The 16,602-nt window shown below is 49.1% G+C and overlaps 2 protein-coding genes across 2 annotated transcripts; both read left to right on the top strand.

Annotated features, from left to right (window-relative positions):
- Window positions 1-672: 672 nt before the first annotated feature.
- On the top strand, window positions 673-4,095 carry LOC123451298. The gene is made up of 7 exons (XM_045128242.1): window positions 673-896; window positions 2,808-2,850; window positions 2,931-3,023; window positions 3,124-3,186; window positions 3,276-3,371; window positions 3,539-3,616; window positions 3,697-4,095. The coding sequence occupies exons 1-7, from the start codon at window positions 703-705 to the stop codon at window positions 3,784-3,786; spliced, it is 657 nt and encodes a 218-aa protein (XP_044984177.1). The 5' UTR covers window positions 673-702; the 3' UTR covers window positions 3,787-4,095.
- A 1,291-nt stretch (window positions 4,096-5,386) lies between these two features.
- On the top strand, window positions 5,387-7,282 carry LOC123451282 (3-ketoacyl-CoA synthase 11-like). The gene has a single exon (XM_045128241.1). It carries the CDS (start codon window positions 5,540-5,542, stop codon window positions 7,094-7,096), a length of 1,557 nt encoding a protein of 518 aa, XP_044984176.1. The 5' UTR covers window positions 5,387-5,539; the 3' UTR covers window positions 7,097-7,282.
- The last annotated feature ends 9,320 nt before the right edge of the window (window positions 7,283-16,602 follow it).

Raw genomic sequence — 16,602 nt, 5'->3', positions numbered from 1 at the left:
ATGATCTTGCTTAAAAAAACCCCGAAACAACGACCGCGTTGCAGAAAATAATTTACGTAACTCCTGAAACAATGGCTGAGTTGCAAAAACCACAACCCTGTTACAGAAATGTTGCAGGCCAGTTGCGGAGCTGCCCGACGACGGAGGGCGACGCCCAGGCCGACGGTAAAGGGCCGTGGGGCAGGCCGACGGGGCGGGGCCGTGGCGCGGGGCGGCGGAGGGCGAGGTCGTCGGGGCCGCAGCAGGCCGGCGACGGCGAGGTCGTCGGGGCCGCAACAGGCCGACGACGGAGGGGCGACGGGGCCACAGCAGGCCGACGGCGACGAGGTCAGCGGGGCCGCAGCAGGCCGGCGGCGGCAAGGTCATCGAGGCCGCAGCAGGCGGACGGCGGAGGGGCGACGGGGCCGCAGCAGGCCGACGGCAACGAGGTCGTCGGGACCGAGGCGGAGGCGAAGGCACGTACTAGCAGTTTTCTAAAACACATGTACAGTTTTTGAAACATGAATCCAGTTTCGAGATTCAACGTGCGTGGGGGCGGCGGCTGGATCGCGCGGATTGGTACTTTCTTTCACCGGCCGATCCGCACCCGCACGATCCATCCGCCAAAAACTAGCCCGTTAATAAAATCCACTATCGTCAGTGGACGGAGTTAACTGGAGGGGGAAAAGGAGACACGAAAGTGACGAAACCACCGTGTCTGCAATGGCATCGCCAGCTGCTGCGACCGCGAAGCCGATCGCCCTCCCGCGGCCGGCGGCCCCAATCCGCGGCCCCGGATGCGGGTTCAGGACGCCGCGGTCAGCTGTGGCCGTGGCCGCGGCCGCGGCGGCAGCCCGGTTCAGAGTCTCGGCCTCCGCTTCCGCCTCGGACGTGCCCGACTTCCTCTCCTCCGACTGGTCGGTACCCCCGTTTCGCTCTACCTGGGACTGTCCTGTTGTGTTTCGTTCATGGTCCTGGATTCTCATATGCAACCCCTATGTCTATTACATTAGATTAGATTATATTAAATTGCCTGGTAGCAGATTGGGGGATTTTCAGGCAGGGATTAGATTGCCTGGTAGCAGATTGGTTTGTCATCCTGTTAATGTCATCGAGACGCATTTCTAGGAGGTCCTTGTCCTCTCATCTAGCATTTTAGTACGTGTGCCTTAGAATGGAGTATCTGCCCTAGGTTGGATTTTAGAATGGCAAAGAAGCACTACCACCATTTACCATGGGACGTATGACTTGGGATCAAATCAAAACTAGAACAAGGAAAAACTGCCATGCTCTAGCCAGATGGCGTCTTCAGACGATAATAAATATTTTGCGCGCCGCTAGAAATCATAGTGACATTTTTTTCTTACCGATGATAATAAATATTTCCACCGTTCCTGCATTAGCAGTGTGCCGGCTTGACAAAGGCCATCAGAGATCAGAATCAGGATATATGACTCAGGATCAGAGCAAAACTAGAAGGAAAAACTGCCATATTCTAGTCAGATTGTGCATTCGTATGCATATCTTGACCCAGTTCTGCATGCCACTAGAAATCATAGTAACATGTTATTCTTATCGAGATGATAAAAATTACCGCCCTTCCTGCAGTAGCAGTGTGCAGGCTTGTCAAAGGTCATCAGGCTGCTGGCTTCACAGCTTGATAAAGCCAACTATCAAGTCATCATCCTTCAATTTTTCCACAACAAAGAGTACTAGATGAAATTAACTGACACCAACACCACTATTTGGTGCTCTATCAAATGATGACAAACCAATATTAGCTATGCCAGAGTTCATTTTCACCTTTCAACTTTAAACAGTCCCGCTTTTGTCGCCTTTTCTTCTCTGGTTGCTGTAATGTTAAACCAGTATGCTATGCCAGAGTCCATCTTCACCTTTCAACTAGAAACAATCCCACTTTTGTTGCCTTTTCTTTTCTGGTTGCTGTAATATTAAACCGATATTAGCAAAGCCAAAGTCCATTTATAAATCCGGTCAAAAGTTTTTCATCTAAAAATAGTCCCAGCCTTACAGCTATAGATGCATGGCTGCAGACTGCAAGGCATTACGCCAACTGGTCGGTCAGTTGGACTTGTTTGAGCAGCTATACCAGCAATATGACAGTTAGATCTCCGAAGCATGCTATGTATTGGTTCTGTGGGTATGGGGAATTAGGGAGGGATGCACTTTAAGAAGAGGAGGGGGGGGGGGGTGTTGGATGCCAGTCTCTTGGTGTGGATGAGAGCAGCACAGCTCTTTGATTCCCATAAGTTAAGGGCATACGATAAGATGATCTCTATATCCTACAGGAAGCGAACTCTATTGTATCCCTAACAAACCAAATCTGGTCTAGTTGAAGTCCTAGCTTTAAGAGGCAAACAACTAACTGAATATCTGGGTTGGTCCTATCCAACGGTCCAGCCATTTCTTCCATCTGGAATATGTGTTAACTGCATGTTTTTAATGCGAGATTTTGTTTCATCTCTATCGATCTACCGATCTGATTAAAAAAAAATTTGGTAACTTGGTTTTATGAATTCTCCATGATGGGCATTTTACTTTCAGCCCTACCTGAATTGCATAATTAATGGAGAAGCAAAGGGATCGGCAGATAATATTCACGAATTACAGTAAGATGACTTACAGTGAGTAGATAACTAGCAGTTGTGACATGTGTAATTTGCCTATGAAGTATACTTAGGCAGGAAGCTAATGGAACATGCTGATATAATATATAACAAGTTAGGCTGGCATTGCACATGCTGTGTGTATTACCATAGGAGATCTTTCTATTGTCTACCTGTTTCAGTCTTTCCATTCTACTTCAGGCTGGAAACACGCAAGAAGAAGCCTCTCGGCCCCAGGTTGAATGTAATCCCCTAACTGAAAACAAACATTCGTAATATTGAAGTGTTAAGCTTACACATTTAGCATGATATTCCATCTTTCAGTTTAATGCAGAAGAAGCAGTGGAATACCAACTTGAGGCTTTGAAATACAATGATAAACCCCGCCCAGATTATGGGGTAGAGGTCATGTACCGGGTAATAAGCTAATAGCACAGGCATGCAAATTATTCACTTTCCGAGGCATTGTGCTGATGAAAGCTGACTGTATCAATCTAACAGTCTTATGATCTCTTAGTTTGCAGGCTTTGATCCATTTGAAAGGTCAACTTATTTTGGGCGACAGTTTGATCTTGGGCAGGTAATTAAGCTAGAAATGTTTCCTTGTGAGCTAGTATGTTGGTAGTCAACAGTTGTCATCTTTACTGATTCCCGCCGATACTGTTTCAGTTTGAACGTTTCCGGCGGATATTTCACCATTCAACTTACAGAGTGCTGCTTGGCCACAAAGAAAGAGAGATACTAAGCAGATTATGGGTTGAAGAGGTTTCCCCCCTGTCACCCTCTTATTTGTTTGATCGAATGAACGAAGCAAAGTAACACAAACCGGATAACAGCATAGTATCACGATGCTGAAATATATTCACGATTACCTGTCACCTCTGTCCAACTTTCTAACTGAGACCATGTCGTCTATCTCATCGTGCCGACAGAACCAGTTTAAGCAGAGGGTCTGGGTCCGAGGAGCTCGTCCCGAGGAAGAGGAGATATTCCAGTTCACGATGGTTCAGGTACCTGTCGCTACCAGCGCACCTTCTCTCAGTTTCCAACATTCCAGCTACTGCCTATTTTGAATGGATTGCTGTTGCAGCGGGTTGGAGGCTCTTGGGATGGGTACTGGTTAACCGAGAGCCTGACCAACGACGACGGGGACACCTTCTCAGGCGGGGTTGCTTATTGACAGCCCTCTACTACTGTACATATACACTCCGCTGTCAGCATATATATCGATCGGTGGTATACATATGAAGCCCCAATAAACGTAGCAAAGTAGCAAGTGTAAGTAGCTAAGTATGAGCTGATGTGATGGTCCGCATATAGTCGTCGGTGCGACGCTGCCCATGCCCATCCATGTAAAGGAATTTGCGGCGGTAGAACTGGTCCGGCGTGTTCCATACCGCCAGGTCTACCGAAGACGATCGCTTTCGAAGCACTTGTAAAGCATTTTTTGTGTGTAGAATCGTTCGGTTTCGTGGGTGGACGGACAAAACGCCCGGATTCTGAACACCTTGGATGGAAAGGTTGCTGAGCCGAACACACGGCCGCTGTCGGAAGGAGCCAAGGTTTATCATCACCAAACCTCACCAGACGCCCAGCAACTTGCTTGGCATTTTTTCTTTTTTCTCATTCTGAGTTTGACCAATCGGGACTGGATGCTGCTTCCTCGTCCCTCTTGGTCAGTGGTCAGTGGTCAGTTCACGTGCTGGATATAGGTCGAGGCTGTCCGTTGACGGGTTCCCTTCGGGTCAGGTCAGCGTGAGTTGCGGCGAGACCTGCTGAGGCTAAAAAACGCCAAGCTCCGTCTTCACGCTCACCTGAAAGCGGAGGGGGCGGCGGCAGGACGAAGCTTGCCGGGACGGTTCCGGCGCCATCGACAGCGATGATCAGTAACTGTAACTTGCCTGCGCGAGGAAAGCAACGTGCGATCGAATGGCGGCAGATGTTGCTTTCTTGTTACTATATACCTTGTGTTAATAATTGGTCATCCATCCAAGTTTTTCACACGATCCGCTGACGGCTGACCGGCGACGACCATCCATCCAGGTTCGGTCAGCCCAAGGCCACGGATAAGCGGACACTCGACCAGTCCAAAGCCATCGCATCGCGCCGGTACACGAGGAGACGTGCGGTGGAGCGAAGGCGGGAGGAAACCAGGGCGCGCCCGAGAGTGGCGGCGAGACGCGCGGCCCGGCGCATCGCGTGGGGTCCGTTCGTGGCGGGCGACCCACCCGCGTCGCCCCCTCGCAGTTTCTTTCCTCCCGTCGGCGCAGGCGCAGGCTCTGGCGTCCCCGTGCCGGCCGGTCACGCCGGGAGCGTGGGCCAGCGCTCGCTCCCCCGGCCCGCGGCCGCCGCTTCTGGCCGCCACGCACGTAAGCGCCTCCTGCTCCTGCACTACCCGCCGTGCCGTGCCGTGCCGGGCCTCCGTTTCGTGCGTGCGTGGCGTCCGGCCCGTACTTCGCGCCACAGGGACCGATCGATCCGACCCAGGCACGCAGTACGTGCGTGCGCTGCGTTTCCTTGCATCGTGCCCGTCGCGGTCACGTACTACGTAGCGTAACGTGGCACGTCCGGCCGGTGATCCGCTCATCTCCGAGACCTACTGCTGCTACTGCTGCTTCGGAGGCTCGGACGTTAGCAGGTTGGTGGCCTAATCAATCAACTCCATCCATCATCGTGTCGTGCCTCTGCAGGTCTCTGGCACTCCAGCTCCGACTAGGACTGCTGGATCCGGTCGTCGAGCCATCTATATAAGCCTCCGGCTGCGTGGCCAGCCCAGCACACACTCCAAACCCCAGCCCCAGCCCCAGAGCGAAACCCGCGATCCGTAGTCGAGACAGCCCCCCGCTCCCGGCGGTCTCTCCCCGCCAGACGATCTTTGCGTTGCGCCCACCATAGGCAACCTTTGCTCCCCCGGCCGCAGGGCCGCCGCCGCGATGGCCGATCCGGCGCCGGCTGCCCCGGCGCGCGGCGACTTCACGCGGTCGGTCAAGCTCAAGTACGTGAAGCTGGGGTACCACTGCCTGATCACGCACGGCGCGTACCTGGCGGTGGCGCCGCTGCCGGGGCTCGTGGCGGCGCACCTCTCCACCTTCACGCCGAGCGACCTGGCCGGCCTCTGGGCCGGCGTCCTGCACCACAACCTCGCCGCCCTCATCGCCTGCTTCGCCTTCATGGTGGCCGCCTGCACCGCCTACCTCGTCACCCGCCCGCGCCCCGTCTACCTCGTCGACTTCGCCTGCTACAAGCCCGACGACGCGCGCAAGTGCAGCCGCGCCCGCTTCATGGACTGCACCGAGAAGCTCGGCACCTTCACCGACGACAACGTCGAGTTCCAGCGCCGGATCGTGGAGCGCTCCGGGCTGGGCGAGGACACGTACCTCCCCGAGGCCGTGCTCAACCTCCCGCCCAACCCCTCCATGGCCAACGCGCGGGCCGAGGCCGAGATGGTCATGTTCGGCGCGCTGGACCAGCTCTTCGCCAAGACGGGCGTGCGGCCCAAGGACATCGGCGTGCTCGTCGTCAACTGCAGCCTCTTCAACCCCACGCCCTCGCTCTCCGCCATGGTCATCAACCATTACAAGCTCCGGGGCAACATCGTCAGCTACAACCTGGGCGGCATGGGCTGCAGCGCGGGGCTCATCGCCGTCGACCTCGCCAAGGACCTGCTCCAGGCGCAGCCCGGCACCTACGCCGTGGTGATCAGCATGGAGAACATCACCCTCAACTGGTACTTCGGCAACGACCGCTCCATGCTCGTGTCCAACTGCCTGTTCCGCATGGGCGGCGCGGCGATCCTGCTCTCGAACCGCCGCTCCGCGCGCCGCCGCTCCAAGTACCAGCTGGTGCACACGGTGCGCACGCACAAGGGCGCCGACGACAAGGCCTTCGGGTGCGTGCTCCAGCAGGAGGACGAGGCGGGCAAGAGGGGCGTGTCGCTGTCCAAGGACCTGATGGCCATCGCCGGCGGCGCGCTCAAGACCAACATCACCACGCTGGGGCCGCTGGTGCTCCCCTTCAGCGAGCAGCTGCTCTTCTTCGCGACGCTGGCGGTCAAGAAGCTGTTGAACGACAAGGTGAAGCCATACATCCCGGACTTCAAGCTGGCGTTCGAGCACTTCTGCATCCACGCCGGCGGCAGGGCGGTGCTGGACGAGCTGGAGAGGAACCTGCAGCTGTCGGAGTGGCACATGGAGCCGTCGCGGATGACGCTGCACCGGTTCGGCAACACCTCCAGCAGCTCGCTGTGGTACGAGCTCGCCTACGCCGAGGCCAAGGGCCGGATCAGGAAGGGAGACCGCACCTGGCAGATCGCCTTCGGCTCCGGGTTCAAGTGCAACAGCGCCGTGTGGAGGGCGCTCCGGTCCGTCAACCCGGCCAACCCCAAGGACGTCGCCGGCAACCCCTGGGCCGACGAGATCCACAGGTTCCCCGTGCCCGTGCCAAAGTTCGCCGCCATCGATCCCACTCCCAGCGACACCCACCACCAGTAAGGAGGGCCACGTACAGTACGTCTTTTGGTCGAGTGAGTCTGTAGCTAGCATTAGCGAGCTGCTTGGGTTGCATTGGTAGTGTCTGTTAGCAGTAGAGTCTCAAGCTAGGCATACGTAGTTGTGATTTACATTTACCATTATTGCATCTGATTGATGACATTTATAAACACGTGCTTGTGCTCGATCGATCACTCCCGTGATACTCCCTCCGTAAAGAAACATAAAAAATAAAATCAAGCATATGATGTTTAGCATAACCGTATTTTGTGTTACTGTGCAATCCATTTTTGATAGGATACGTACAGTGTTTTTTTAGGGAATACGATCAAGGCACACTTATTGCACACGTCAAATTATTGGTACCTCGTTTGCATGGTCACATGGTTGTGCTTCATACGCCACACTGAGACGTGACTGTGCGCTGATGTGCAGACCGCCAATTATTATTAAATCAAGAGCACGCAACTAATGAGCTCAAATCAAGACCGCCAACTACTGATCAGGTGCCTGATTTTGTCTCCAAGGGTCACCCGACGCATGGCCCCCGTCGGCGACGTGGCCGAGATGAGAACATGAACCTGTGCAACCTCGGTAGGCCGACGGATGAAACCGACTTCACAATGTACTCTGCGTGTCCCCTTCATACTTTGCGATGCTGTCGCTCATCCACTCACACCCTCCGTTCATGCACATTGCGTATGCCCCGGTTAACCCTGGAGCTGAAAGCTTTTCCATGCATGCGGTTGCGATGCTGTTAGAGCATCTCCAACAGCCGCGCTTCGCGCCGCGATTAAAAAATGCGTTTACCACGCGCGTTTCGGCTGGTTTAGCACGGGGATAGGCGCTGGCTCCAACATCCGCGCTATAATACAGCGCGCGCACCGCTCTAGCGACGCGCAAAAATGCAGCGCGCGCACAACATTTCTAATAAATAGATTGCATTAAAATAAAAAAGATACAAAGTTATTTTACATAGATTGCAACTAGATAGGTAGTTCGAAAACATAGATAGATAGTTCGGTGCTAGATAGTTCGAAAACATAAAACTTAATCCCAGTCGCTCCAATCATCTGCACCATCATCATCGTCGTTGGTGTCGTCAGAGTTTGACAGCCAGATGTCGAACCAACGCTCATCTTCTTCAGTGAAGAAGGACCTCCCGCCTGCATTGACGATGTCGGCCTGCGCACTCGCCAATGCCTTCCGCCGACGCCTGTTCAACCGCTCCTCGCGGCGCCTTGCCCAATAATCCTGCCCGTAGGCACGTCCTCCGGGTGACGCCGGTGCCACTCCGCCATGACCCGCTCGTCCTCCTGGGCGACGAGGAGGCGGCGCTGCTGCGCAGTGTGCTCCGCACGGTCTTGTGCGGAGTTTACACGAGGCGGCGGGGCGACGTCTAACGCCTGCTGGAGCATGTGGACGTCCTGAAAGTTCATTTGGCGGCGCGGCCTGCCTAGGCGCCACGCCGCCGCGTCGAACGCGCGGGCGACCTCGTGTGCCCTGTCGTATGTGCCGAGGCTAAGCCGGAGATCGCCGGAGCATATCTCGACGTAGAACCCGCCGTTGGGGCGCTCGCGGACGCCGCGGTAGCCCGACGCAGAACGGCGGCGCGGCGGCATCTCGGCGCGTCGGGGGCGGGGGCGGCGCGTTGGATCGCGGCGGCGGCGCGAGAGGTAGAGGGAGACAGAGAGCGGAGCGGTGACGGCGCGCGAGGGAGAGGGAGCGGTAGCGCGCTGCGCTTTTATAGGCGCGCGGGAAGCGGCGCGGCAAAAATGACGCGCGAGCTGCCGCCTTTTCGCGAATTTTTGTCCAAAAGGACCCCCTGTCGAACGTGATTGCCAAAAGAGACCAGCTGCGAATGGAAAGAAGGGAAAGGACCCCCACCCCGGGTGGCGGCAGGCGCGCCAGGCGGCACGTGGCACCTGCCGCCACCGCACGAGGCGGCCGTGGGGCCTGCCGCCACCGCCCGAGGCGGCTGGGGCTTGCCGCCACCAGCTGAGGCGGCCGGCTGGTCACCCCGTTCCCGCCACGCCTGCCCGTAACGGACAACGCTGGGTGGGCCCTGCCGCCACCCCCAAGGCGGCCGGCCGCTCTGCGCTGCTCTTCCCGCTCGAGGCACTGGGTGATTTCGCTGACTACGAGGCACCGGCCGCGCTTCCCGCTCGAAATTTTACCGCTCTAAGTTGCATGCGGTATTGGATGTAGTCCATCCGTTCTAAAATATAAGACCTTTTAGGTATTTCACTCGGAGACTACATACGGAGCAAAATGAGTTAATTTATACTCTAAAGTATATCTATGTATATCCGTATGTAGTTTATTGTACAATTTCTGAAATGCCTTATATTTAGCAATGGAGGGAGTTTATTTTTTACGGAGGGAGATTTCCTAAATATAAGTTTTTTAAGAAGTTTGTACTAGAAGACTACATATGATGTATATGGACTCATTTTAGAATGTAGATTCTGTCATTTTGCTTTGTATATAGTCATGTGCGCCTAAGTTTCCCGGCTAAATTCCCACGCGTTATTTTCCCGCCTAAGTTTCCCGCCAAATTTTCCCGCTGCAGTTTCTCGTTTTCGCGTCCTTTTTTCCCGCGTAGACATCTGGCAGGGCCTATAAAAGGAGGCAGGGAGTGAAACTCTCTTCACCATCAGCCAGACTTCAAAGCAGCTGCACCTCCATAGTCAGTATGAGTTTGCCTTGTTCGGATCAGAGCATTAGGCCTAGGAAAATGCAGAGTGCAAGCTTGCCTCGGGGGGTGGAAGCAGTTCGATGTTGGTGCGGAGATGTCTGCAAGGTGAAGGAGGTGACGGATTTTTCAGATTGGTTGGGCATGAAGTTTTTCATGTGCGCCAATTATGAATCTGATCCACCCGAATCTGATCCACCAGAAGTTGATTGTTTGCATCAACTGTCATCGCCACTAAGAGTGTGCCCTTGTACTTTCCAGTGAGAAATGTACCATCAATTGATACAACCGGACGACAATGCTTGAATGCTTGTATAGTCTGGGCGAATGCCCAGAATAAGCGGTCCAGGATTTGCTCGTCCGGGTTCAATGGATTTGGACGTTCTTTCCGGAAAACTTGAGTCCCCCTGTTAGCAACTGAAATCTGATGCAACATTCTAGGGGCAAAAGAGTACGCCTCCTCATAGGTTCCATACAACCTCTGAAATATCTTTTCCTTTGCATGACGAGCCTTGCTATAGCCGACAGGGAAACCAATCAGATCAGATACAGTTGCACGCAAAGCCCTAATACTAATATTAAGACTTTGTTGTACAATGGTTTGCATCACCTGTGACACATATTCTGCAGTCACATTGCGGTGCTTTGAAAGAGTGCCGGTTTGCTCACAACCATGTTGCTCTATTTTTGTGACATGCCATGGCTGACATACCCCAGGCTTCTGCCGAGCAATAACTCTTCCGCGGCAACCCGCTTCGCGATGGATGCATATGAGCTTCAACTCCTTTTTATCAGACTGCTCCACTCTATGTTGCATGTGTATAGCAATTGCATAGCTATGTATTGCTTGTTTAGCAGATTTCTTATCTGGGAAAATCTGTCCAACAGCCATACTCCCCGCGTCTAGGCCAGCAACAGAGTGAAATTCATTGGTGATGCTCATAACCTGTAAAAACTCTGGGTTGATTGCTGCAGCGACCGCCTTCTCAGGAGGATGATTCCGAAGACGCAGAAGAATGACCATCATCGTCATCATCTAGCGCCTCCGGCAATCCCTCGACATGTTCGCTCATGTCAACGACCGCAGACCAATATCCCGTGTCATACACTTGTTGGCCACCTGTTGGTTCTGTTGGGCCGGCGTCGGGGGCTACAGTTATGGCCACTTGTTGGCCACCCCTTGGTTCCGATGGGTCGGCGTCGGGGGTTACAGTTATGGCCAACTCGGCCTCACGGGCACCGCTACTGCACTCGGCGACATCACTGGCAGAAATGAACTCCACATAAACCATGGGTTGTCCATACATGGAGTTATTGGGATTGCTTGCAAAACCCATGTACGACGCCCATACTCCTATTTTCATATGAACAAAAATATTACACACATAATTATTTCCGTGCTAGCAAAAGTCTAAAAATACATACTGCATGCATATATATATATATCATGAGTCATATTTCTACGGGGTTGACAAATTATCACATAAACAAATATATTACACACGCGTCTTGCATGTAATAATACTAATGGAGCTAACATATTATTACATGTTTTTTACAAAAATGCTAGTTACATAGGCATTTTTCCGGCCCCTTTCTAAATACCAGTTGCATGCAAACACGAACAAATCATCGGTAATATATGAACATAGTCGATCTATTATCACATGAACACAAATATGAACAGAGTCTCATACCTTGATCTTCAACTTAGTAGTTCATATCGCATGACAAAATAGTTCCACAAAAGTGATAATACGCTCCCTAAGACAAAAGAAAACACATACTTAGAAACTAATCAAACAAAATAAAAACATCATGCATGCAAACACGACCAACACAAATGGAAAGCTCTTACCTTGATCTATCTTTTCTTCAACTACAACGTCTTCAAAATAGTTCCACAAAAGTGATAATACGCTCCCTAAGTCAAAAGAAAACACATACTTATAAACTAATCAAACAAAATAAATACATCATGCATGCAAACACGACCAACAGATATAGAAAGCTCTTACCTTGATCTATCTTTTCTTCAACTACAACGTCTTCAAAATCTAACTTTAAACCGTCATAAATCGCCACTTAAACATTCATACGGAGTGGCTCTTGAGAGAAAGAGAAGATATTGAGAAAGAGAAAGAGAAGAGAGTGACACGGGAGGCAACGACAGGAGAAGAGAGTGAGAGAGGAGGCAGCGACGCGGTTCGCTTATAAAGAAGAAGTTTCGCACTGTTTCATCCGTGGGAGGTGGGAAAATTCCCACTGTTTCGTCGGTGGGAGCGGGAAATATCTGTCTCAGCCTGGGAATCAGCGCATACGGAAATCAGCGCACTCAGCAACAGTGTGAAATGTCTGCCGCGCGGAAACAGTGCCGGCCGCCTCCTCCCGAGGCGGCAGGGCCCGCCTGGCCGCCTGCTCCTGAGGCGGCTGGGCCCACCGCTCTGTCACCGTTACGCTGCAGCGGGGTGGGAACGGGATCTGGCGTCGGCCGCCTGGCCTCGTGGCGGCAGCCCTGCCGGCCGCCTGCGCCCGTGGCGGCAGGCCCGAGCCGCCTCGTGCGGTGGCGGCAGGTGCCACGTGCTGCCTGGCGCGCCTGCCGCCACCCGGGGTGGGGGTCCTTTCCCTTCTTTCCGTTCGCAGCTGGTCTCTTTTGGCAATCACGTTCGACAGGGGATCCTTTTGGACAAAAATTCCCTTTTCGCGCGCGGTTTTTTCCCGTCGCTGGAGCACGCCATTCTATCCCGCGCGCCCCTTTTTTCACGGCTGTTGAAGATGCTCTTAACAATGTTGGAGATGCTCTTAACAAAGCCGGCCACAGACTTCCTGTCGTCCCCTCTTTACAATTTTTTTTTGACATTCTTTACAATTTTCTTTTACTCTTGCACCGTGCGACACTTGCCCGAACCTACGTGCGATCACCAAGGGGCGTGTGCAAATGCAATGAGACGTAGAGACTGATTAAATCAGTGAAGTGGACTGCACGGCCGCGTGTGTGTTGCAAGATTCTGTTTTGGGCGCTGAGCTCACACGGTTTGCTCGGAGCAATGGTCAGTTTGGTTCATGTTCTGGCGCCGGACCCTATAAAAGCATGAAGTTCAGAGATCCAAAACAGCATCCTACCCGTCTATTGATTTTCGTATGGTTCATAAGCTCGCTAAACATGTTTGATCTAAAACGCGTGCAACCGTCTTCTCCCACGTCATATTTGAAAGCCACGTAGCTACTTGTAAGTTGTCAGAATTTTAGATTTGGGTTAGTCAATTTCTTGGCCATAGATTATTGCTTTGAGATTCGTGCTGCATTTTTTTCTTTGCTCGCTGTGATGTTTCTTTTGTTGGGCCTGTTTTTTTAGTGGCAAACATTTGGGTCAGTCAATTTGCTACCGGGCCGAAGACAAATAAATTTATGTTCCAGCCTCCTCTGGAAACCCTATTTAGCGCCACAGCCGCCGGTTACACACAAATTTTGCTAACCGGCGCCTACAGCGGACCGCCATGGGCCGACCCATCCAGAGATCCGGTCTGTGTTTAAGTCCGTGAACTTTTTTCCGGATCGGTGAACTTTTTTGAAAATCGATGAACTTTTTTTTAAATCGGTGAACATGATTTAAAATTCATGAACTTTTTTCAAAATCAATAATTGTTTTTTGAAAATTGATGACCTTTTTTTAAAAGCGATGAACTTTTTTCGAAAATCAATGATTTTTTTCTGAATTCTATGAACTTTTTGAATCCATTAACATAATTAAAAATTTGATGAATTTTTTCATAATCATTGAACTTTTTTGGCAAATCTGAACTTTTTTGAAATTCTATGAGCTTTTTTTTATTTTTAGTTGACCAACGCATTTTATATGGGCCGGGCCACAAGAAGGAGGGCTGCTGGCGCCGGTTTCCCTCACCGGGGCTGTATAGGACCTCCCGCCTCCTCTTCTCTTTATTTTTTTTTGTTGTTATGTATTTTTGATTTTGTTTTTGGTTTTTAGTTTTTCATTGATTTTTATTTTTATTTTGTGGGAATTTTTGGGATACAGGGTAATTGTAAACATATACACGTAAACAATATGTAGTATGTGCTGAACTTACAATATTGTACGATATATCATTTGCATAGTACAAAAAGTGCAATTTTAGATTGAAGTTGTGTGGACGCTTTTTTTACCTTTTCCAATACCTTTCTTCTTTAAAGGGTAATACTATTGCTACTAATTCATTTTTTATCATTCTAAAATAATAGTTATTATTTCATTTTCTTTCTTCTTCATGGGTAAATCCAACGCCACTAACTCATTCCTTCGAAGGAATTGTTTTGCAAAAACAATTCCACTATTATATGTTTATTCTTGCATATTTTTTAAAAACATATTTTTTGTGAGTATTTTGTACAAATTATGTTGTTGTTTGTTTTAATTTATTGTATTTTCTTTTCTTAAAGGGTAATAACAAACCCACTAACTTATTATTTCTTAGAAAACTTCATTATTTTAATTTATTTTCTTCTTCTTTATGGGCGATACCAATGGTACTAATTCATTACTTCTTTGGAATCATTTTTGTTTGCAAAATTGCACTATTATATGCTTATTCTTGCATATTATAAAAAGCGTAATTTAGGTGCGAACCATCTGCAGATTTTATTACTATTTCTTTTTATTTTTCTTTCTCCATAAAAGGTAATACTGATGTCACGAATTCATTCTTCCTTATACTTAAGGCTCCCCCAATCTTGATCGAATGTTTATCCTTCAAGAGACCAAACATTATATATATAATTTCGATCACGATGAACCAAGTGCATACGATAAAATTTATGATGAAATTCCAGCTTCAATCGATTCTAGTCCCATGTTTCAGATTCATCCAATAGCATATACCATCCCAATGCTCCCCCCCCCAAAGATAGAGTGAATACCTTCTTCTTAACTTCATCTTAGGATAAACCTGCAAGCTTAAACAATCCTCAAAGTTCATCTATATATATTAGGTGCATATCAGGACGTATTGTTCCATCTCCTGCATAAGGATTAGCCAGCAGTTTTTCCATAATACCTGAAGGAATTTAAAATAAATATTTTTGGTAGGTTCAATAGGTTGAGGAGCGAATTTTACCACCTCGAGTCGAGGTGAAGATACCCTGAACAAGCCCCTCAAAGGATTGCTCTCGATAGTGGCAAATGAAGATAAATTTCAGCACGTGATATAAATGTTTCCTTACCAAAACCGCTTCACTCCCCGGCAACGGTGTCCAGAAAGATTCTTGATGACACACGAATAGAGGGGATCAATCGTACTCCTTTCGATAAGTAAGAGTGTCAAACTCAATGAGGAGCAGACAAAATTGATAAGCGGATTGAACAAGGTAATCTCTGGAAGTTTTTTGAAATTGTAATAACATATAGTTTGATAGCAAGATTTTTTCCTAGCAAATAAAAAGTAATCAAGATAGTAAGATGTAGCAAGGTGGCCCAATAATTATTATGCAAAGGATAAGCCAATAGTGTTTCTTATAGTGATTAAAATGTTCTCGGGGACACATGGGAATTTTGTCTAGTCATGTTCATCATGTTTAGTTGATTCGCATTCATTACATTGATAAATTGATATGTGGGTGGACCGGTGCTAGGATGATGTTCTTACTTGAACAATCAACCCATTTATGATTACCCCCTCCCACAAGCATGTGCAACTAAGGAAGAAGAATTAAGATTAATCTAACCACAACATGAAACATATGGATCAATAGGAGCACTCTTACTATTAAACAATTTCATTAATTCATCCATCTTTCCACTCAAAGTATTTTATTTCTTTCATAGCATGCACTTTTTTACTAGTAGGAGATCTTTCGGCATGCCACTCAAAGTAATTTGCCATAATATTATCTAGGAGTTTAGTAGCTTCTCCTAACGTGATTTCCATAAAGGTACCACCCGCGACTGAATCTAAAAGATTTATAGAAGGAAAATTCACTCCCGCATAGAAAAATGTATAATCACCCATAAGCTCAAACCATGTGCGGGGCAATTCCTAATCATTAGTTTCATCATCTCCCAAGATTGTGCAACATGTTCATCATAAAGTTGCTTAAAATTCATTGTGTCGTTCCTAAGGGAGATGATCTTAGAGGGCGAAAAGTACTTGAAAATAAAAAACATCTTTACACTCATTCCATGAATCAATGCTATTTTTAGGTAAAGATAAAAATCAAGTTTTGGCACGATCTCGTAATGAGAAAGGAAATAGCTTTAATTTAACAAATTCATTATCCACATATTTCTTCTTTTGCATATCACACAACTGAACGAAAGTATTTAGATGGGATGCGGTATCTTGACTAGGAAGGCCAGAAAATTGTTCTTTCATAACAAGATTGAGCAAAGCGGCATTAATTTCACAAGATTCCGCACTAGTGACGGGAGCAATCGGAGTACTAGTAAAATCATTATTATTAGTAGTGGAAAAATCACATAATTTGGTATTCTCTTGAACCATCGTGACAAAGCAAGTAATCTAGCACACAAGCAAGCAAACGAAAAAGACGGACGGAAAAAGGGCGAATAAAAAAGGCAAATCTTTTTGGTATTTTCTGAAAATCGTTTTATAAGTGGGGAGAGGAAAACTAGAGGGAAATGGAAAATAAAGTAAATGCAAGAGATGAGTTTGTGATGGGTACTTGGTAAGCGTGATCTTGCTATGTATCCTTCCCGGCAACGTCGCCAGAAATCCTTCTTGCTACCTTTTGAGATTGCGTTGATTTTTCCCTTGAAGATGAAAGGGTGATGCAACGAAGTAGATAAATATTTCTCTCAGTT

This window comes from Hordeum vulgare, chromosome 1H, assembly GCF_904849725.1.
Source record: "Hordeum vulgare subsp. vulgare chromosome 1H, MorexV3_pseudomolecules_assembly, whole genome shotgun sequence".
In the NCBI taxonomy this organism is placed as follows: Eukaryota; Viridiplantae; Streptophyta; class Magnoliopsida; order Poales; family Poaceae; genus Hordeum; species Hordeum vulgare.
The sequence above is the reverse complement of the archived record's forward strand: the minus strand, read 5'-3'. Positions and strand labels throughout refer to the sequence as shown.

Bases quoted from the DNA above. Each gene is read 5' to 3' on its own strand.
- LOC123451298 (XM_045128242.1), top strand. From the start codon at position 703: ATGGCATCGCCAGCTGCTGCGACCGCGAAGCCGATCGCCCTCCCGCGG. The intron at 897-2,807 runs GTCGGTACCCCC...ATTCTACTTCAG, and splicing joins GACTTCCTCTCCTCCGACTG to GCTGGAAACACGCAAGAAGA. The intron at 3,617-3,696 runs GTACCTGTCGCT...TTGCTGTTGCAG, and splicing joins TCCAGTTCACGATGGTTCAG to CGGGTTGGAGGCTCTTGGGA.
- LOC123451282 (XM_045128241.1), top strand. From the start codon at position 5,540: ATGGCCGATCCGGCGCCGGCTGCCCCGGCGCGCGGCGACTTCACGCGG.